Source organism: Balaenoptera ricei, chromosome 1 (assembly GCF_028023285.1).
Source record: "Balaenoptera ricei isolate mBalRic1 chromosome 1, mBalRic1.hap2, whole genome shotgun sequence".
NCBI classification, from domain to species: domain Eukaryota; kingdom Metazoa; phylum Chordata; class Mammalia; order Artiodactyla; family Balaenopteridae; genus Balaenoptera; species Balaenoptera ricei.
The window spans coordinates 88,735,413-88,755,969 of NC_082639.1; the positions used below are offsets into that span (position 1 = coordinate 88,735,413).

General features: G+C 39.0%; 1 protein-coding gene across 4 annotated transcripts in view; it reads left to right on the plus strand.

The window, feature by feature from the left end:
- Positions 1–19,835, plus strand: part of CDC14A (cell division cycle 14A) — a 182,393-nt gene extending 162,558 nt beyond the window's left edge. For 2 of the 4 annotated variants that reach the window (XM_059900504.1, XM_059900512.1), the window contains 3 exons: positions 218–340; positions 1,048–1,381; positions 19,374–19,835. In XM_059900504.1, the coding sequence (XP_059756487.1) occupies positions 218–340; positions 1,048–1,381; positions 19,374–19,403 (487 nt within the window). In that variant the 3' untranslated portion in view covers positions 19,404–19,835. Of the gene's footprint in view, positions 1–217; positions 341–1,047; positions 1,554–19,373 lie in introns of those variants that run through there. The other 2 variants (XM_059900490.1, XM_059900496.1) reach the window with 2 other exon arrangements.
- Positions 19,836–20,557: the final 722 nt, after the last annotated feature.

Consider the following 20,557-nt stretch of genomic DNA (forward strand, 5'->3'; position numbering starts at 1 on the left):
CCTCGTGGGGTTGCTGTGAGGAGGAGCTGCGTTAACGTCTGACAGGTTCTTAGATGAGTGCTCAGCACAGAGTGAGGGCTGCGACCGTGTTGGCTACTGTTACTAGGACCTGCTATGATCTCTTTAACGTTTATTAGTTTATCTTGTCCTAGTCGATTGCTGAATGTTAAGATAACACAGCTTTTGTGTGACGCTTTGCCCATTTTTTTCCACAAAGATTGAGTTCTTCCCCACAAGGATCTGCATCTGGCTTGAAGACCTCAAAAGTGGCTTTGTCCCCTTCGGTGATGGCCAAGAGGATAAACAGAGGCTCCTTGTCCTCAGGCACCAGTGTAAGAAGGTAATTTTTCTCTCCTCCTTCTGAGGCACTGGCTGGAGGTAAAGGAAGGCAGCAGCAGACAATGAGTTTGGCTGAAGTTTGTGAGAGGAGGGGACCGGGGGAAGGGGAGAAACCACAAAAAGCGCTGCGACCCTCTAGCCTTCTGTTCCTGTCTTGAATTGTGGGGACATGGCTGTGGAGGGAATGCCATATGGCATCCCTTTCCAGAGCTTGCCTAACATGATCCAGGGAACAGAGCTCAGTGGCGCAGACTAATAATATATGACATGGTCGTTTCTCCCCTGATGTGTATGGGCCGAACTAAAATGGGTAGGGATGTTTGACGTAATCGTATGATTGAATATATAGACGTTAAATCTTGTACTTAGGTCTGCTTTCTACTCTCCCCTTATATAGTCCTTTTCATTTACTTCCTGCCACAGGGCAAGTAGAAACCTGCACATATTCTATTTCAGGATCTCTGGTCAAAGTGTTTTAGCCAGCTTCTTGAGTCTTAACTCCTTTTGACAGAGGAACTTACCATGTATAACTAAAGGCCACATATTATAATATCACCAAGAGCAATTCTGTCGCCATTTGCGTTGATCAGAACTGTCTTCATCCCATTCCCCTAATGTCGTAATCGTGTGTTTTAGAAACGTGAACTCTGCGTGAGTACACATGGCTGTCTGTGTTCCCCCCCTGCCCCACCTGTGTTTTTCATTCAGCTTTTCCATAAACTCCCGGCTAGCCAGTTCTCTAGGGAACTTGAACGCTGCAGCAGACGATCCAGAGAACAAAAAGACTGCCTCACCCTCCAAGGTGGGTTTCGTAGCCAACCCGTTCACCAGCCTCTTGAATGGCAGCTCCCAGCCGCCTGCCAGAAATTACCCTGAGCTCAACAACAACCAGTACAGCAGAAGCAACAGCAGCAGCGGGAGTGCCCTGAACAGTCAGCCGGGCCCTCACAGCGCCAAGACCGAGGAGCACACCACCGCCCTGCGGCCCTCCTACACCGGCCTTTCTTCTTCCTCAGCGAGATTCCTGAGCCGATCCATCCCCGTAAGTTCGCAGACACCACCTCTAGGCCCTCAGAACCCTGAACACGACTTTTGTGCCTTGCCTTCCCAGCCGAGGCTGCCACCAAAGAAATTTAATTGCGCCAAGGAAGACTTCTGATCGATGCCTTCCCTCTGTGCTGTGAAACTGTCTCTGCACGTACATTCTGCTGGCTCCTCTTCAAGTAAATGCCAAGTGTCGACCCAGTTTTCTTCCTTCCTTCTTTTTCTTCTCCTTTTCCCACTCCTTTTTAAGTGATTTCTCTAGGAAGGGAAACAGCTTTCATTCCCTTCATCATGGACACCGTTGTCTTCAGTTACTTTTCACTGAAGTTTCGAATCACTCTGAGCAAACTCAGGGGTCGAGTCATACGACAGACAGCATCTGCTTTGGTTGTAGTGGTAGCCTGGCTTTTTCTACATCATTTATCAGTGGATGAATTTGGAGTATGTAAATGTGGAAGGTGCTGAATGAACAGTGTCTTCTCAGAACTAACCATCAAGCCCTTTACTAGGTCACCTGCAGGGAACTGACCCAGAATTAATTAAATGGGAAATGGAGGGTGCTTATATGGCAGGTTTATGGGTAGGTCCTTGGGACATAGGGGAGGGGAAGGTAGGGTAACAGGAAGACGTTTAAAATTAGCTGTCGCTCTTCTAGAGACAGGATGGAAGATCTCCAAACACATTTTACCCATGAACTCTTCATATTGGTTACCAAGTCCCCTTTGTGACCAGTAATCCCTATTAGGGTAAAATCTTGTTGGTTCACCGCCCCCCCCACCCCCATGAATCACTTTAATCACATATTTTGATTGCCTCAAAAGGAACTGAGATCTATGGGAATGTGAGTTTTGATTTGAGAGAACAAGGACAAGATAGGAAGGAGAAATAGAAATAGATGCCACAGATCAAGGCAATGTCAGTCAATGTTAAAATGCGACATTGACTCCACTCAGGCACAAGCAAACCCCAGGTGTTCTGGGAAGGCTGTGGTCTGGCACCCCTTCATGTCCACTGTTCTTCAAACACTTCCTCAGCCATTATCCTGGGAGAAGCGGGTCTCTGCAGGGGAGGGGAGGGGAGGAGAAGTGCGGGTGGCAGTGTGCCTCTCACCGCCTCTCAGCAAATCCATACCCCACGGTAAAAGCTAATGGGACCCACTTTCCCTAGAAGGCAGTTTAGAAACCACTTTGTGAATGTGAAGATGAAGCGTGTGTGTGTGTGTGTGTGTGTGTGTTGGCTGGACTCATTACTACTCCCATTCCTACCTCAGGCCTCTTTCAAAGTTTTTTTTCCCACTCTATCCACACACAGTCCTTTCTGGCACATATGATTTTCCCCAATCTGATTTTATTCCCAGTGATGTTTTTCAACATTATTTTAGATTCCTGTAGAGATTATAGCCTAGGCCCACTCTATCCCTTAATTTGACTCTAATCCCACTAAGTCATGGGTACATATGTATCAGTAAAACTTAAATCCTAGTAACTGGGATTAGATGGAGAATGAAGTATATTTATTATACATTTTTATAACTAGTTTTATAAGTCATTATACTTCACAGCAGGGACTGAATTCAGTCAATATTTTCATATACTGATTGTGGGTCAGCCTCTTTTTTAGACCAGAGTACAGATCTCTCCATTTTCAGAAAAAGTGTTGTATATATAGATAGATAATTATATGAATACCTTGTAGATTTCATGGCTAAAGGTTTTGTGTAATCCACATTCATAGCTCAATACCAGAAGGATTGGTAGCTTGATGAGAATGACATTCTACTTGTTCTGGATCTCAGTTTTCCTCTTTGCTAGTGGCAGCATGGGAGCTTCCTTTAGATGATTGTTGGTCCCCTAGCCACCATGTTTATGTAACTTAATTTTGGTTTCCTTCCATATTTTCCCTCTCCTGGCCTGAATACAGTGATTTTCCAATAATTAAATTTAAAGTAATACTCCGTGTGGGCAGCTGCTTCTCCTTCCCCTCCTCCTTCTTAAATTGTCATCTTATTGTAAAGAAAAGCATTTCTAAATAGAATTGCCAGCAGGACAACATTTTCCTCCCTCTCACCCTCCCAGGAAGTAAGAATAGCCAGGTGTCTTGTAGCCGATTTTCCCTCCTTCATCTTTGCCTAGACAACGTCTGTGAGAGGGAAGGTTCCAAGTCCTACCCCTGCTGGCTCGCTGGCAGAAAGTCTAAATTAAGATGGAAATTCCCATTTTATGTGGAATAAAGTAGGAGGTTGGGAGTTTTTTCCTTTATCGGTTCAATGAAGCTTTTCTAATTGTTACAGGTTTCTTGTCTAAATAAGATGGTCCTTTTTTCCAATGCTTCTGAAGATGTGAGACATATGATCCTTGAAGAACTAGGAATAAATCACTCAACAAAAATGTTTTTAAATCCTTAGGTAGGAAATGAAGTCTAGATGGCAATATCCTCCTCACACCTTTAAGAAAGACCCAGAAACTCCTAGGGGACGGGGGTTGCTGGATGTTTAGAGGGCGTCTAATATTTTAAAAGCTGCAATTAGCATCTCTCTTGAAAGCTGCAATTGCTTCTCACTTTGTGCAGGAGTTCAGCCCCCAGAAAAATGTGGAAATGATTTCCTTGTTCTGTCATTAAATGCTTTAACACAGGTAACAGGAACAAATGTTGAGGAATCCTTATGGTTGTGACAGAATTCTGAGAAGCAGATTTTATTTTTATTTGGACTGTTCTGTTAGTCTTGAGGTTTCTACTGACCAGTGCAATGCACCAGGTTTCATTTTGGCTGACCCACCTACTGTAAAAAATCAGTTTTCCCTCCCTGACATTCAGAGGCGTTTTCAAATCTTAAGAGATGAGGGACGTGTGATTATGGCGTGGGTGGGGTGGAAGTATTTCATTAAATTGAAATTACTTGCGGTATCTGTCTTGAATATTTGCTCTGTGTTATTTTTAAGAGACTTACCACTGAATTGCTATTCATCTGCATTGTCCTTACCTGACCCTGCAAGTCTGGGTTAGGTCACAATGCTTCCCCCATAAGCTCTTCTACACCCTGCCTTGGTCTTAATTGCAATACTCAGATTCTCGCTCTGAATTTTAATCATCTGTTCACTAGTCTGTATCCTCCGCTAGACTGTAAGCTCTGTGGCGGCAGGGCCAGTGTCTGTTTTTCACGGTTGTATGCTCTGTGCCTTGCATATAGTAGGCATTCATTAAGTATTTCTTGAATGGGTATATTATGGATGGTTGGATATTTAAATGAATGAATGTGGTAAGAATTATTGCTTCCATTTTAAAGATAAATAACTTAAGGGTTTGAGAGTTTAAATATTTTGCCATAGATTGTACCACAAATATGTAGCAGAGCCATAATTTGTACCTGGGTCAGTTTGACTCCTAAAAGCATATTCTTTTGATTACATCATGTCATAGATATGCTGTGATATGTGTTTAAAATAGAGGGATAGCTAAAAGATATGCCTTTTTTGCCAAGAAGGGTTAGGGAAAGCTGTGAAGAAGGCATAACATTTTAGTTGGACTTTGGAGGATGAACAGGAGCCTTCTAGAAATCTAGTGATGAAAATAGGAAGACGAGGAATGGTCATTTCAGACAATGGGAGCTACAAGAACAGAGGTACAGTCTTAGTACTATAGTTAAGTTCTTAGTTTCTAAAGACGAGTAGACCTGGGTTCAAATCCTGTCTCTACCATTTCCTTGTGGTGAGTACTTTGGCAAGTTATTTAACCTCTCCGAGCCTCAGTAAATGGGAATAATAATAATCAGGAGCATATTTAGGTTTTGTGCACCTGAAACTTACACAGTTTGGTGGGATCTGTTTAAGATAAAGAGTACAAACTATTTTTGTAAATTGTATACAGACATATGACTGTGTGCTTTGAAAGGGGTTTGTGTGACTGTGAGGCCTTAAAGCTTATGTGGTAATGATAATAATCTTTGTAATAGGGTGGTTGTGTTGATTAATTGAGATAAATCATATGAAATAGTTTACACAGTACCTATAGATAATGCTCAATAATTTTAGCTATTATTGTTTTAAGAGCAGTGAGTGTTCCAGTGTAGCTAAAGCCAGGGGTGGTTACCTAAAGGGAAGGCTGGAAAATTAAGCTGAAGCCAAACTGGGTGGTGCAGTGTGAGCTACTGGAATCTTGTCAGCACGAGTGACTTGATCAGATCTGATTTGATGAAGATAATCCTGGCATTCATGGGGATGGGAGCTCTTGCCAGAAACCCTGAAGGCAGGAGACCAGTTTGAGCCCTGTTTGCTGTCTCCCAACCCTACCTCAGCAGGTTTCTTTGGGTAAATTCTATGCTTTTCAACAATTACGCTGTGTTTCAATGCACATACGTAGTAGTATAGATACTATTAAATAATCATATATGACCAATAGCTCTAACATATTTTTACTATGAAATTTTAAATGATATATTTATTTTTATAAATGGAAACTTAGCTATTGAAAAAAAATTATGGTCCTTAGAAAACATATTTTTTACAACATTTGACATGAGGAGTTGTAAAATAATGTGCTTTGTTATAAAAATACATATATATAGTCAGGTTGGCTACAAAGAATTTTTTGTCACTTCTGTGTCAGAAATTAATCTTTGCTTTATGGGAACAGCCTTTTATAACAAGCTTTTATTGTATTGATCTGTAGGGAATATAAACATAAATAAGATAAGCAGTCCTATAATAAGTTTCTTCTGAAAGCTTCTTCGGGTATCACCTATTAAGATCTTTTTTGTGACTTTTAAAATTATTAAGTAGTAGCTTATACTAAGCTTTGTTATTCACTCATATATTGATCTTCAAACATTTTCAAGAATATTCTTTTAGTGATGTTGCAGGTTATGTCAGTGATGCCATTCATTGTCTCTTGGAATTTTCCCATTCTTCTCTATTCTGCTGCTTTCTCATCTTCTTTGTTGTGTTAGCCTTGTTGATAATCTTCTTAACTCAGTCTTAATTCATACGTTAAACTGGGGTCACAAACTCTTTCTGTAAAGGACCAGAGAGTAAATTTTTGGCTCTGTGTCCCAACTCTTTTATATATGTGTATGGAGGGTGTGGCTGTGTTCCAATGAAGCTTTATTTACAGAAACAGGTGGTGAGCTGGATTTGTCCCCTGGGCTGTAGTTTGCCGATCCCCGCTTGAGAGCATAGCCAGGTAATAGGTACTGATCTCATCATCATTTGAAAGTGACCAGTGATCCCCTAATGCTAGAACATTGATCCTGAATTCCTTTGCTGAGCTTTCAGGCTCTCTGTCCTTTGTTCTCCTTATTGTATCTTTGTACCAGCTTTACCCTGCTTGACCCGGAGTGTGGTTTCCTCCCCTACCTCCTGGCCTTTGGGAAGCTCTTTCTTGGAAGCCCCCTTCCTTCTTCACTAATTTCTCATTATGAGAAGACATATTATCTTCCATATACGCCCTGAAACTCTTCTCAAAAAATCGAACCCACCAAACGTTTTACTTTTTAACCTCTGTTTCTATTCATGATGACTATTTACTACTTTATCAATATGTAATGTTGCTTTGCATACACAAGCATCTGTATTTGTTTACATATTGTCTATACATGCGAGACTTTATACATGCAGTTTTTATTTGCAAGTCTCCAAATTTTAAACTTTCTTTGTGTAGACATTTTATAAAATTCTTTTCTATTTTATGGTTTCTAATGCAGTTCTAAACACAGAAAAGTATTAAAAATACTCATTTGGTTTAAAGTTGAAAGGAAGATTGAAATGAAATATTGTGTACTACTTTACTTTAATGTTCTCCTTATGCCACCGTTGAAATTGCCTTAAATGCAGTTCCCTGTCCCAGTGGTCGTTACCATTTTTATACTCAGCTGGTTAGTCTGCTCTTTGGTTGTGAAGACTCTGTGGATGAGTTTCCATCTCAGATTTGACCAGTGTCAGAACAACCTGGGTAGCCTATGAATAGGTTAAGTTCTGTGTTCTAGCATTAGGGGGAAAATATATATTTTAAGGTATTATTTGTTCTTAAAGTAGGACTTAGAATACGATCAAATTATTAGATCCAGCTTCCTGAAATAACCAGTTTGATGAAAATCTGAGCAGTTGGTGTGTGCATTAAAGCATGCTTCATTTTTACTTTGGAGTAATGTTAGTGTGACAGTGATGAACTACGTATTGATTGTTTGAACATCCATTCCCAATAAAATGCGCCTACTTTCCAATGGTATGTAATAGCTTTTCCTGATTTAACTTGATGTCTTTTCACTCTGCCTGTTCTTCATTTAAAAAACTATCATCTTGTCCTGATAAAGGATTAAATATTATTTAATATATAGGGTTAGTACTAGCTTTCTAACCTTGCTGTATGTTCAAACTACTGTGGTTTTTCCATCTCTCCTCTTTGTTGTGGCATTGCCTTAAATTTGATGCAATTTTTCAGCTGAGGGATACTAATACTATCAAGAACATGAGCTCGGTCTCAGTATTGAGCTACATCTTTGGCGTTCTTTCAGCATTGGTATTCTTCTGTTCCCTTCCCAGGGGGACTTGGGAATGTTACTTGACAAAGCATCAAATTGTTCTGAGGTCAGCACGGTTCAGGTGATGCCTAATTTTACATATAAATTATTTAGGTACACATGGTATTTGCAGATAGAACTGAAGGTTGTTCAAGTTTCTAATGTTAAATAGTGGTTTACATTAGTTTGCTGTATAAATCCTGACAGCTGTTTTTGACTCTCCATTTGAAAGGATTCTTTAAAACACAGAACTTGCTTTAATCTCAAATACATTGGAGTTATTAATTGCCTTCGTTGTTGAACTTAATTTGATACCTTTTTTCTTATATAATGTCAACAATATGCTAAATCAATAGAAAAGGATCTTATTTTAATCTTCCTCTAGTTGTTTATTTATTTTTGGCCAGCAGTAAAAGAGAGTAAGTGCTTTTTGTATATGTATAGAGGCTTATCCAATTAAAAAGTTATCCAGTATTTATATGAGGAGTGTCTACCATAAGCTCAGTATTGTTTTAGTGGAGGAAGGTAAGACAAAGATGTGTAAGCCATTGTCTTCCACTAGATTGAAAGCTCCATGAGGGCATCTTCTGGCTTAGTTAATCTTCAGCCATCATTTTTCTGGTCCTTCAGTCTGTCTTTGCACTGCTGCCAAAGTATGCTTGAAATCCTAGTTTCTTAATGTTATCCTTTGCTCTCAAAGCTTCTCAGTTGAAGAGTAAAACTAATTATTATCAGATTTTTCTCTTTTTCCTTGAAGTTCTACAGTTTCACCATAATATATCTAGATATTGATTCATTATAGTTTGTCCTTTTTTGGCCTCAGTGTGCTTTCAGTCAAAGGGCTGATGACTTTTTCAGTTATGGAAAATTGTCAACCATTATCTTTCTGGATAGTGCTTTTTTGCCTTTCCTCCTACTCTCTTCTTTTGCAATACCCCTAGATTTATGTTAGAGCATTTCAAACTGTCCTCAGTATTCTTGCCTTCTATTTTATGTTTTGAAATTCCTATTGCTCTGTCTGTGTTCCTGTTTTAAAAAAAAAAATTATTTATTTATTTTTGGTTACGTTGGGTCTTCGTTGCTGCGCGTGGGCTTTCTCTAGGTGCAGAGAGTGGAGGCTACTCTTCATTGCAGTGCACAGGCTTCTCATTGCGGTGGCTTCTCCTGTTGCCGAGCACGGGCTCTAGGCGCGCAGGCTTCAGTAGTTGTGGCGCACAGGCTTAGTTGCTCCGCGGCATGTGGGATCTTCCCGGACCAGGGTTCAAACCTGTGTCTCCTGCATTGGCAGGTGGATTCTTAACCACTGCCCCACCAGGGAAGCCCTCTGGCTGTGTTCTGATTGACTCCCTCCTATTATTTTCCAATTCACTAACTCTCTTTTAATTGTGTCCATTCTGCAATATATCCCTAACCTATCTACCTTTTGATTTCCATAGCCATAGCTTTCATTTCCAGCATTTATAATTCATTCTTTATGATAGTCATCTGTTCTCATTGGACCTGCCTATTTCATTTAATAAATTCTTATTCTTTTTATGGCTATTCTTCATTTTCTCACCTTGAGGATCTCAGATGATAAGTTGTTTTGAGATTGCTTTGTGATTTGCCTATTGCTTCAGCCTGTGAGAATTTGTCTCCTGATTGCAGACTTTGTCAGTTCTCTTGGTGTTCACGTTCCTTGTGTGTTTTAGAATTTTCATTTGTAGATTCACTCTGGATGGGAGCTTTTTGTTTCTCTCCCCTCTCCCTTTGTTTTCCCCACCTCATCTATTGGCTTTCTTCTTGGCTCCACTTGACCCCCTAGGTGTTCCACTCTAGAAACAGATCTTCATGTCCCAGCTTCTCTTCCCTTGGTGAGCTCGGCAGGCTGACTTCTCAGGCAAGGATGCAGCTTTGCACAAACCTGGCCCAAGGCATTGTTTGTGGCTTCCCTTGGCCCCTTTCACAGGTGGGAGAGCCTGACCCCAGCCTCAGATTCAGGCCAGCAGCTTTTAGCCTGTGTACCCCCAGGAATGGGACACCTGGCCACCTCTATAAGCTTCCAGCTCTGTAGCCAGTGGCCTGCCACTGTGTCTTAGTTTGTTTCTGGGCCATGAACATGTTGATCTTACTTTTGTGTCCTGTTGTGCCTTTTCTTCCTCACATTTTAAAAATATTTGATTTATACCCAGAGTGGTCATTAGGAGCATAACTTTCAGCTCCATCTTGACATGAAGTAGGTTCAGTCTCTGGGGTTAACCATTCAGGGTCTTTTCGAGTCTTCCCTCAACCTTCATTTCAAACTCATTTCCCTTCACTCCTGAGCATGATCCTTTTACTTCTTCCATGTAGAACTTGAATATTCCCTGCTCCAAGGACCTTCATCCTTTTCTTACATGCTATGCTCCCAACCTGGTTCACCTTTGCTTTCAGACTCCTTCCCTTCAGAAGTTAGCCTAAATCCTACTTCCTCCTCTGTGAAGCCTTCCTTGGCCTCACCCAACTATAGCAGTCTTGACTTTTTCTAAATTTGTCCCCTCTGTATTGGTCATTTGGCCTTTATCATTTCTGTTTCATATTGAGAGTCACCTTTCTCATGAGTGTACCACTTGGATCCCCACTGAGTTGGTTGGTAAACTTGAGGTTAGAAACCATGGCATCTTACGTTTATTAACTTCATAGTATCTAGCATTGGACTCTGCTTACTTATTTGATTATTGGTTTGTTTATTCCATATTGTCATCTTTTCTAATATTGAGTAGGTCATTTATTTCTTCCAAAAATTTGAAATTTACTGTATGTGTGTAAGGCGTTTAACCCAGAAAGGCATGTTTTTATTGCAACCCCCTATTACACACAGACACACATACATGCAGGTGTGCATGCATGTGCAAACAAGCACAGATGGCCCATGCATGTTACTTGTAAAGTCATTGGATCTGCCCCTAATGGAAGAAATCTTTGGTAAATGACACAGGCTCTGTTTGCTGTTGAATATCTGAACTCACATGGCTGATATGTGTGAGAGAGAACTGTTTTATCCATAGAAGCAGATATTTCTCTCTCTTGGTCAGACTATTGTGAGACCCTCAGTTCCGTGATATTAATGAGTTCATCATCTATGTGGGCTTTGGCATCCTCAGGTTCAGTCTCTGATTGAAAGTTATTAGAGTGGAAAGAAAGGACATAAAAAACCAGTATGTTAGTGAGTTTGGCTGCTATAACAAAACACCCTAGACTAGCAGTTTATAAACAACAAATTTATTTCTCACCATTCTGGGGGCTGGAAGCCAGAGATCGGGTGCCAGCATGGTCAGGTTCAGGTGAGGGCTCTCTTCTGGGTTGCAGACTGCCATCTTCTCATTGTATCCTCACATGGCTGTAAGAGGGCGAGAGAGCTCTCTGGGTCCCTTTTATAAGAATATCAATCCTGGGGCTTCCCTGGTGGCGCAGTGGTTAAGAATCCACCTGCCAATGCAGGGGACATAGGTTCGAGCCCTGGTCTGGGAAGATCCCACATGCCGTGGAGCAGCTAAGCCTGTGCACCACAGCTACTGAGCCTGTGCTCTATAGCCCGCATGCCACAACTACTGAAGCCCACGTGCCTAGAGCCTGTGCTCCTCAACAAGAGAAGCCACTGCAGTGAGAAGCCCGTGCACTGCAACAAGGAGTAGCCCCCGCTCGCCGCAACTAGAGAAAGCCCATGCGCAGCAATGAAGACCCAACGCAGCCAAAAATAAATAAATAAAATAAATAAATTTAAAAAAAAAAGGAACACCAATTTCATTCATGAAGTCACTATTCTCATGACCTAATTACCTCCTGAAGCCTCTGCCGCCTAATACCATTATACTGAGGACTTTGGCTTTACTTTTTAGCTACCAAGCTACTGCCAGCATGTGTGACAACTGTAACATTCTTCTAATCCTTACCATCATCCTCATCAATGACTTATTGAATACCTCCTATGTGCCTCACATTGTATCAGGTGCAATATTTATACATCATCTTATTTATTTAACCCGTAATTTACAGATGAGGAAATTAAGACTCAGAGAGGCAGTGACTTGCTCAGTCTCACAGCTTCTGTATTTTAAACTTCCTTAACTTCAGTGATCTTTGCTTTTATTCACTTGGAAATCCATTTCATGGACCTTCTTATTGCTTAGAGCATTGCTTCTGATATCTTGAATTCTATAAGGCCCATATCAAACATACTGCCCCCCCCACCCTACTGACTCTTCCCCATGACTTTTTTATGACCCCTGCCTGTTCCCCCTCACAGTTTACTTCCTATAGTCATTTCTGCTTCCTTTTTCCAACATTCTCTGTTCCACTTGGACCTCTTTTCTGTAGCCACTTTATCACTAGCCTCCCAAATTAGATCAGTTCAGCCATCTCATGTCTGTTTCTAGTCTCTCTCTTCTGAGCTCTGCTGGAGAAAATCCCATGACTTTGCCAACTGACTCCATTTCAAATGAATTTCTAATTTACCCTGACCCTTCAGTGCTCATAAGTAGTTTACTTATTCCATTTTGGCTCCCTTTCTCTTCCCCACATTGGCTGTTCAGAAGCTTTTTCATGCTCTTCATCAACACAGCTCCTCCAACCTTAGTTAACCTGGTCCTGAGTTCTGCTGAGAACATAGAAGTTTTCAGGAATAATTCCTCTTAACTGTCCTCTTCTCTACCTCAAAGTGTACCTGCATCTGACTTGTCCATTTATTCCTTTTTTAAAAAAGGAGCCCTACTGTTTTCCAGTGGTAACCCTACCTGCCTGAACTATTCTTTCCAAACTGTTCCTGGGAGTTGCCCCATCCACGTCCTTGCTCTGCTAGATCTTCAGTCTCTTACCATCCATTTGCCTGTCTCCTCACCTATGAACAGGTACAGAGTGGTCTCACCAATTCCTCCCCTCAGTTCTGTCACCTATCATAGCGTCTCCTTTATGGACAAACTTGGACAAGGGAGGTGGCACCACAGTATGGTGAAAGTCTGTCCCACAGGCTGCCACTGACTTCTTTCAGCCAGATCTGATGATCTCTTGTTAGTCTTCATTCTTCTTAGTCTTCCTGCAGCATTTGACTCTGTTGACCGCCCTTTTCTCCTGTTATTTTTGGTCTCCTGAGTGTTGGAATATTATTTTCCCATTTCTCCTTTTCCCCCCATTAAATAGTGACCTGTTTGTCTTCCTCCACCTGCTCCTTAATGATTTTTCCTAAGGCTCTGACCTTGGTCTACTTCTCTCTCTGGATAATCATCTCCTGAGCATTGAACTTACATTTCTAACTTCCTGTGGGCAGTCCTGGGAAAGAATACATGCTCTTTCAGTTGTCTACTCCTCCTTTTGTTTCCTGGCTTACTGATTGTGATCTTTATACATCCAATCATCCAAGCTAGAAATTTGGAATCGTCTTTGACGTTACTTCTGCCTTCCCTCTGCCACATCCAGCCACTAAGTCCTAGCAGTTTTCCCTTTGAAATGTCCGTATTTTGTTCCTCCATTCTTATCACTGCTGCCTTCACTGAGGTCTTTGTGGACTATTGGGCTAGCATTCTAAATTTCCTCCCTGCCTTCAGTATCTCTTGCCTTTAAACTTTCCTCTGTACCGCTGCCAGCGCTAGATGTCTAAGACACAGCTGATTAAATCATTCCTGTGTTAAGAGTCATTCGTCGTCTCCACTTTGCACACAGGGTCTGGTCTGGATCCCTTGCCTACCCCTCGGCGCCCTTCCCCATCAGACCACGTGCCTCCCGCCCTGTCTTCTCCAGCAGCTCCACCCGGCATCCTGACTGACGTTCTGCCTCTTGCCGAGCCCCTAGCACAAGCAGTTTACTCTGCTTTTCCTCCTGTCTCTGCTTGGTTTTTTATTTCCTGGCCTGGCTCACTAGTTATCTTTTTGATGAGGCATTTGTGACCCATCCAGGCGGAATGCCTTGTCCTTCTCATCTCCTGTGGGACTTTGTTCTCACCCTCTGGTTTCTCTCGTAGTACAGTCAGCTGTGTGTGATTCTCTCTCCTCTGCTGGCTTTTAAGCTCCTCAGAGGCATATTTGTTTTCTCAGGTTCCAAAGTGTGGAAAGCACCTAATAAATATTTATTGAACTCAACGTTGGCTAATCTATCTAGGTTCATGAAAGTTAAGCAAAGGGCTAATTAGGGGCCCGTAATCATTGCAAGCGCAGGAAGCACTAACAAAAAGCAAACAACTTCTCAGCTTTAGCTTTAATATACAGCAATCTGAGAGTTTTGTTGTTTTCTAGAAATGTGGCTTTACTAAACTAAAAGAAAATACATTTCAACCAAGCTTGCGTCAATATAATTTTGGTGTTCAGATGAACTGAAAACATGCATGTAATTGTTGGCTGAGTCAAGTTGAGTGTCAACAATCTGTCATCTAACAATTGAGCTCTTTGAGATTGTTGAAGAGCACATATTAAGTTCCCCTAGAAAAAAGAATCTATTAAAAGTTATGCAGGAAGGTGAAAGAATAGTTTGTATAGCATTTTAGTCAACCAAAATTGCATTGTTAAATCTTGGGGTCCCTGAAATGCTTAGAGAGCACTGTAGAAAAATGCTTACACCTCTTTTGAAGCTGATTTTTATCACAAACCTGATTTTATCACAAACCTTAACCTAATATGATGCCAATAAAACCTTATCCAGCTATGCTTATACTAGTGTTATTGCAGAAGTATTATCATGTTAGCAGAGGCAAATACTTTCAGTAGTATTGTGAAACCACATTTGTGGAAATATGTATCAATGCACGTATTTTGTGTGTTTTTAACTTACAAACATTACAACTGGAGACTCCATTGCTAAGCCATAAAAGACCCAGGAGTACAGAGGCAGTTATAGATAAATCTATTTTTCCCCAGTGTTTATTTTTTCCTCAATTGTTCATTAAAACTGAAAAACACTGGCGTTATATATAAGATACCATATTACCAAACATGTGTTTCTTTCCTTTAACTATCAGTGATGCCATTAAAACAAATCACTTTTTAAAAATTGAAGTATAGTTAATTTACAATATTGTGTTAGTTTCAGATGTACAGCAAAGTGTAAAACAAATCACTTTTTGCCTCTGTAGGTGCTTTTTGCTTCTGTAGTTAGAACTCAAACCAAGGTAACTAGTAGACTATTTTTTTCTTCCTAAGGGACTTGGGAAAATGGGGAAATGCAGGAAAGAAAAAGTCAGTGTGACAAAAGCACACGGTGATTTTGACCTACTAGGAAACCAACACTCCAGATCGTAGGGTCCTTTGGTCCAAGTTGTTTGAACACTAAGACATTATTGCATTCATTTGCTCACAAAGACCTTAACTTTCATTATTCTTTACAATTTGCTGTTTTTGATAGTCAGTTTATAGTTTTATTTATTAACTATTTGTACAGTATTTATATCAATAATTATTAGACATTTTTCTACCATGATTAGGTAACTGGGCTGTTTAAAAAAGAAACACCCCCAGAATAGCTAAATTTTAATGTCACTACCTACATCTGCCAAAACAGATTAGTAGCACATTTCCAGAACAGAACAAATTGTCTTGATCTCCTTACCTAACACTGTGTTTTGTGTCAAATCCAGCTGCTTTCAGAGCAAGAATTCTTGCTGGAAGCTTATATTTTGACATAAAAATTTTGGGGGCTGCAATGTAAGGTAATTTTATCCTTCATTTGCAGGCTGAATATTGCTATATTACTAGTTTAGGGTATTCATACTGTAAAAATACCATATGATCATGATAAACTTGATCTGGTCTTAACTCACTGTGACCCAGTTGAACCTAATGGCCACATGAACTTGAATTTTCTACTTAAGAAATTAAAATCTCTTGGTTATATAAATAAGTGCTACTTTGTAAAATAATATTTACACCTCAGGTCTCACTTCCTTCATAACCATATCATTGTCATTGCTGAGGGTTTTTTTTTTTTTTTCCCAGATACATTGGTTATCAATTCTATGGTAATGATAAAAAAAATTGGCCAAGCAGAATTAAAACTTTAATCAGAATATTTAAACATAGGTGTTTAAACATGGGTGTTTATAAAGAAAATTTCCTTATAGAATATTCCTGAAAATTCTTTTGGATTCAGTTCTATTGAAAATCATTTAAAAATTGTATCTTCTTTACAGTAATAAATAGTACATTCTCTTTTGTATGTTAGTATTTCTTTGCTCGCTCAGGATCATACCCTGCTCATTATTTGTCTGTGTCATGTGATAGAGAATGTTCGTTTGAATATGTAGTGAATCACAGGACAAATGCTGGAAGTGTCTTGAGGCATTATATTGTGGTGGCTAAGAGTTTGGGCTTTACAGCCAGACTGCTGGAGTTCAAATTCCTTCCTAGTTGCATGATCTTGGGCAAGTTACTTTACTGCTTTGTGCCTCAATTTCCCCATCTGTAAAATGAGTTGTTCAGAGCGTTTAATGAGTTAATACATATAAGATGTTTACAACTGTGCCCAGTATGTAGAAAGTACTCAATAAGCATCTTTTACAGAATAATTGACCTGTTAAGTAGTATACCTAATGTATCAAAAATTCCAGTTAGTTGTACTTCAGTTAATCTATTTTTTGAATAATAAAATCAATAGCAATAATGATATTGTTTATGAAGTACACAGTGCATTTTCATTTTTACTATAAAAATTAAAAGTGCCAATAACTGGCTACTGTGTTTTCTGGGATATTAATAACTTAGGATACGTGTACATTTGGAAAACAAATGAACCAGATACCCTGAGTACAACCCCATTATATAAACACGTGGTGCCTGAAATCTGAATTTCTGTCACTATTGTTTCCCCAGTGAAAAGGTCTTGAAATATTAGTTATACTTTTCAAAAGTGAATAGGTCTTGTAGATTTTAACAATTCTCTTTCTTCCCTAAGTCCAGTTACATTAAGATTTTCATTTTAGACTGAAAATGAAAAAGGGTTAATTTGTTACAAAACACTGATGTCAGAATAATTTGCTAAACCCGTTTTACTGATCTCTTATTTTCTTTAACTTTCTTTACACCATATAAAGAAACCATGGGATATGTTTGGTTTTGAGAATTTTGGTATCATATTTTTATCCCACAGTACCTAATATATACATGCTATTGATGTTCAATAATTGTTTGTTGAATGAATTAAGCAGCATGACAGAAGTTTCATTCTTTGGCCAAATCATGTCTTCATTCGTTTACAGAGGCCTGCAGAGAGAATTAGGCAATATAAGTGAGCAAACTGGGTGAGTGCCAAAGGAAGCAGTAAAGACTGTGGTCATGTGAATCTGAAGGCCGGATTAAACACCAGCCAGAGTTTCTGACCTCTGCTGTGTGCAAGGAAAGGCTGTCTGCCAGAGACTAATGAATATATACTTCACATGAATGATTGAAATCCTTAGTCTAATATTCTAAACTATTTCCATTTTCTAGTTCAGTGAGTATCATGATTCCATAAAATAAATAAATATATGTACACACATATTTACCCCCTATATATTGATGCATAATGTAAAACACTTTAACCTGGAAGAAAGTTAGTTTAACAAAGGTCGCTTGTCTAGTGTCTGTTCATTTGCTGTATTTCTATTTATTGAGAGTTGATGGAACTTTAGAGGTGCTTGCAAAAACAACTTTGTTGTAAATTTTCAAGCAATCAGAGGAGCTTTATAATTTATGTTACTGATAATATGAATAACTTTTCTAATTAGAACAAAAGCGAAAGTTAAAATATTCCCAAGAAAGCATTGGCCAGTGTATAGCATGCATGTGTGGCATTTTTGCTGCTGGGGAGACCTCATGGCTCTGCCCTCTCTGCAGAGATTTCAGAAGAAACTGGGAAAAAGCACCTAGAAAAATGATAGTCCACTTTTAAGCTCTAACTGCTAGGATGGTAGCTGACGTCCCACAAGTTAAATGGGCTTCAAGGCATTGGACCAGTTTCACTGGACTTTCTCAGAGTTGTACCTCTTTTATTCTCTCTGTGAGTTCAGGTATATTTACATTATAGTACCCTAAGTCTTGATCATCTCTCCTGTTTTGAAGCCTTGACGTAAACTACATCCTGCAGTGAGAAAGCCAGTTTGCCAAGCCTTTTCCTTTTTTTCTTGCTGCTCTTAACATTTAACCTCTTCCTTGAAACTTGCAGCCTCGAGAACGCACCTCCCTGCCATGACCTTCCTTTTCCACCCCTTGCCTAATCTTTTGCTTGTGCACAATGTTACTCTCACCCTATGTATATTATTATTTAATGTTGGCACCTTTGTCTTTTCACTTTATGTCTGTGTGACAGTGTGGTCTTTTGCCCCTTGAGGGCAAGGACCATAACTTTTGACTCATGGTGTTGATAGATACTTATGTAGTAAATGGCTGTTGATAGGGTATAAAGTTCACTGGGATTTTGAAGCTGTTCAAAGGTAGTTTGAATCCTTTTGTAAATTATATGCAAAATGGACTGATTCTTTTTTACTGATACCCATACTATCAATAAAATGGACCATTCTCAGAATTGATGACCTATTAATAAAATGCTGCAGATAAATTTGAAAAATAATTATTGGAGGAAGAGAAAAGGGCATTTGGTAGCAAATCAAGTAAACTTTATTTTTCTAAGGTATTTGACTAGAAGAATTATGCAAAGAAATTGTTAATGTTTAGACTGATTTATGTTTCTTCTTTCTAACTGCTGTTTGCTGCTCAAAAATAACTGTTTGGCAGATTTTCTCTACCTGTCTTTATCTTTTCCTGGTTTATGTCTATTATCAATGCATTCTGATTACATATCCGAAGCATGCTCCTTTTATATGTTCTTATCTAATGTAATGTGGGAGGAACTTGCATTATTTATTTTTCTTGAAAGTTGCCCACTGTTTATTATGTTATGACTGCAAGACTCTTCTACACAAAAGCTTTTTGGGTCTTAAGATCAGATTTCAAAGCTAGAAGTGCTTTGTGTCCCCCCTAAGTGGAAAGGATTTATAAGGTATTTATTATATCCATACATCCTTAAGGAATCTATTTAAATGACAGCTAATTCTACTGCATTAGAAGCATTAACATTCATTTGCTATGCATTGCATTAAATAAAAAGTATATATATTCCTTAAAGTATACTCTAATAATCTTCTATTTAGTTACAAATGTCATTTAGTACTTTTGAGTAAAACCCAATAGTATTGTACAAAAGCTTAAAAGCAAGTTTAGTGCTACCTACCAATTTCCAAATAATACTTAATTTTTAATCACTAGTATTAAATTAGTAAGCCTTTTAAAATATAAAGTTTTCTTGCAATTGCTTTACCTAATTGAATATCTCATTCTTAGCAAATACTTTGTTTCCCTCATCTTTTTCTATTCTTTTCTAGTTTATTCATTTATCTTTTATATAATAGACCCAAATTGCCTTGTGTTGAAGGAAGAAGCTGCATAATGTACAAGAAATTTTGTGTGTGATGGAATTTAACCTCAGTTTATGTCTCTCCCCTGCACAGTCCCTTCAGTCTGAATATGTTCATTACTAAGGCCTTGCCACTCCGGTGAAAGCTGTTCTACTCTTAGACACAATTGCTTCATCTGGACGAGCAATGTAGAGAGAAAGCAGCTGCTTTTGCCAGAAGAATATCTCTGCCTTCTTACCTTAAATTAAAGAGAGCACTAAGATAAGACCTTCATGAGACTTGAAACCAGAACACTCTGGTTAATGACTACTATAAATGCACTGAAACTATGTTTATGAAGATGTCAACCCTTTTTAAGACAGTTTTCATGTTGAATTTGGTATTTTGAAAGGTTATTTTTTAATGTATTTCGTAATACATTTGTTATTACATTTACATGTACAGTGTTACGTGATGTATGTATTGTGAACTTCAAAAGACTATTTTGATAAATTTATAAATATATAAAATTATGTAAAAACTAGACTATATTTTGACTTAGGTTTTCTTCCTGTTTGCTACCAAAAATTTGTATTTTGAATTTGATTGGTATGGTTTTATCTACAATGAATAAATAATTCCTCTTTATTAAGAAAAAGTAAGGGAGAAAGTTTTTAGAAAGTGATTTTTCTGTTCCCACTATGAATATGGCAGATCAGTTCATTCTTTTGGGAAGTCAGTCTAACTTAAGTTTATCCGAGTTTATCTCTAGCAAGAGTACAGTCATTTGATATGGCTTATTTAGACCATTTCATTTCCCTTTGTTTTTGTTGCTGAGCCATTTAGTTTTGCATCTTTGGGGGTTTTAACAAAATTTAACATCCAGTTGAAGATCAGAATTCATCGAATATTTCTTCTGAAAGGATGGTTTTTCTCTGTGAAATGACTCTACAGTCCAAATGCTTTTCTTTCCTCCTCTCAAAAGAGTTTGTAACCCAATTAGAGTATTCTGGTTTTTGGTACGAGGTTTTTGCCTGTATTCACACATGGTCTGGCACCAGTTCTAAATCAATGAAGAGAAAAAAAAAAACTGAAAAAGATGCTGCTAAGTAGTTCAATGTATTAATAAAGGAGATAAGTTTAAAACAGATCACAAACCCCTGACACACAAGCTAGCATATCTGAAACCTAACATCAAAATGAAGGGACTCCTAGGTACTTCACAGCCCTTTCATGTAAATGTAATCTTATATTTAGGCTCCAGAAGCCTGTAAGCTTCTTTTCCGTGGGGAGTTGGG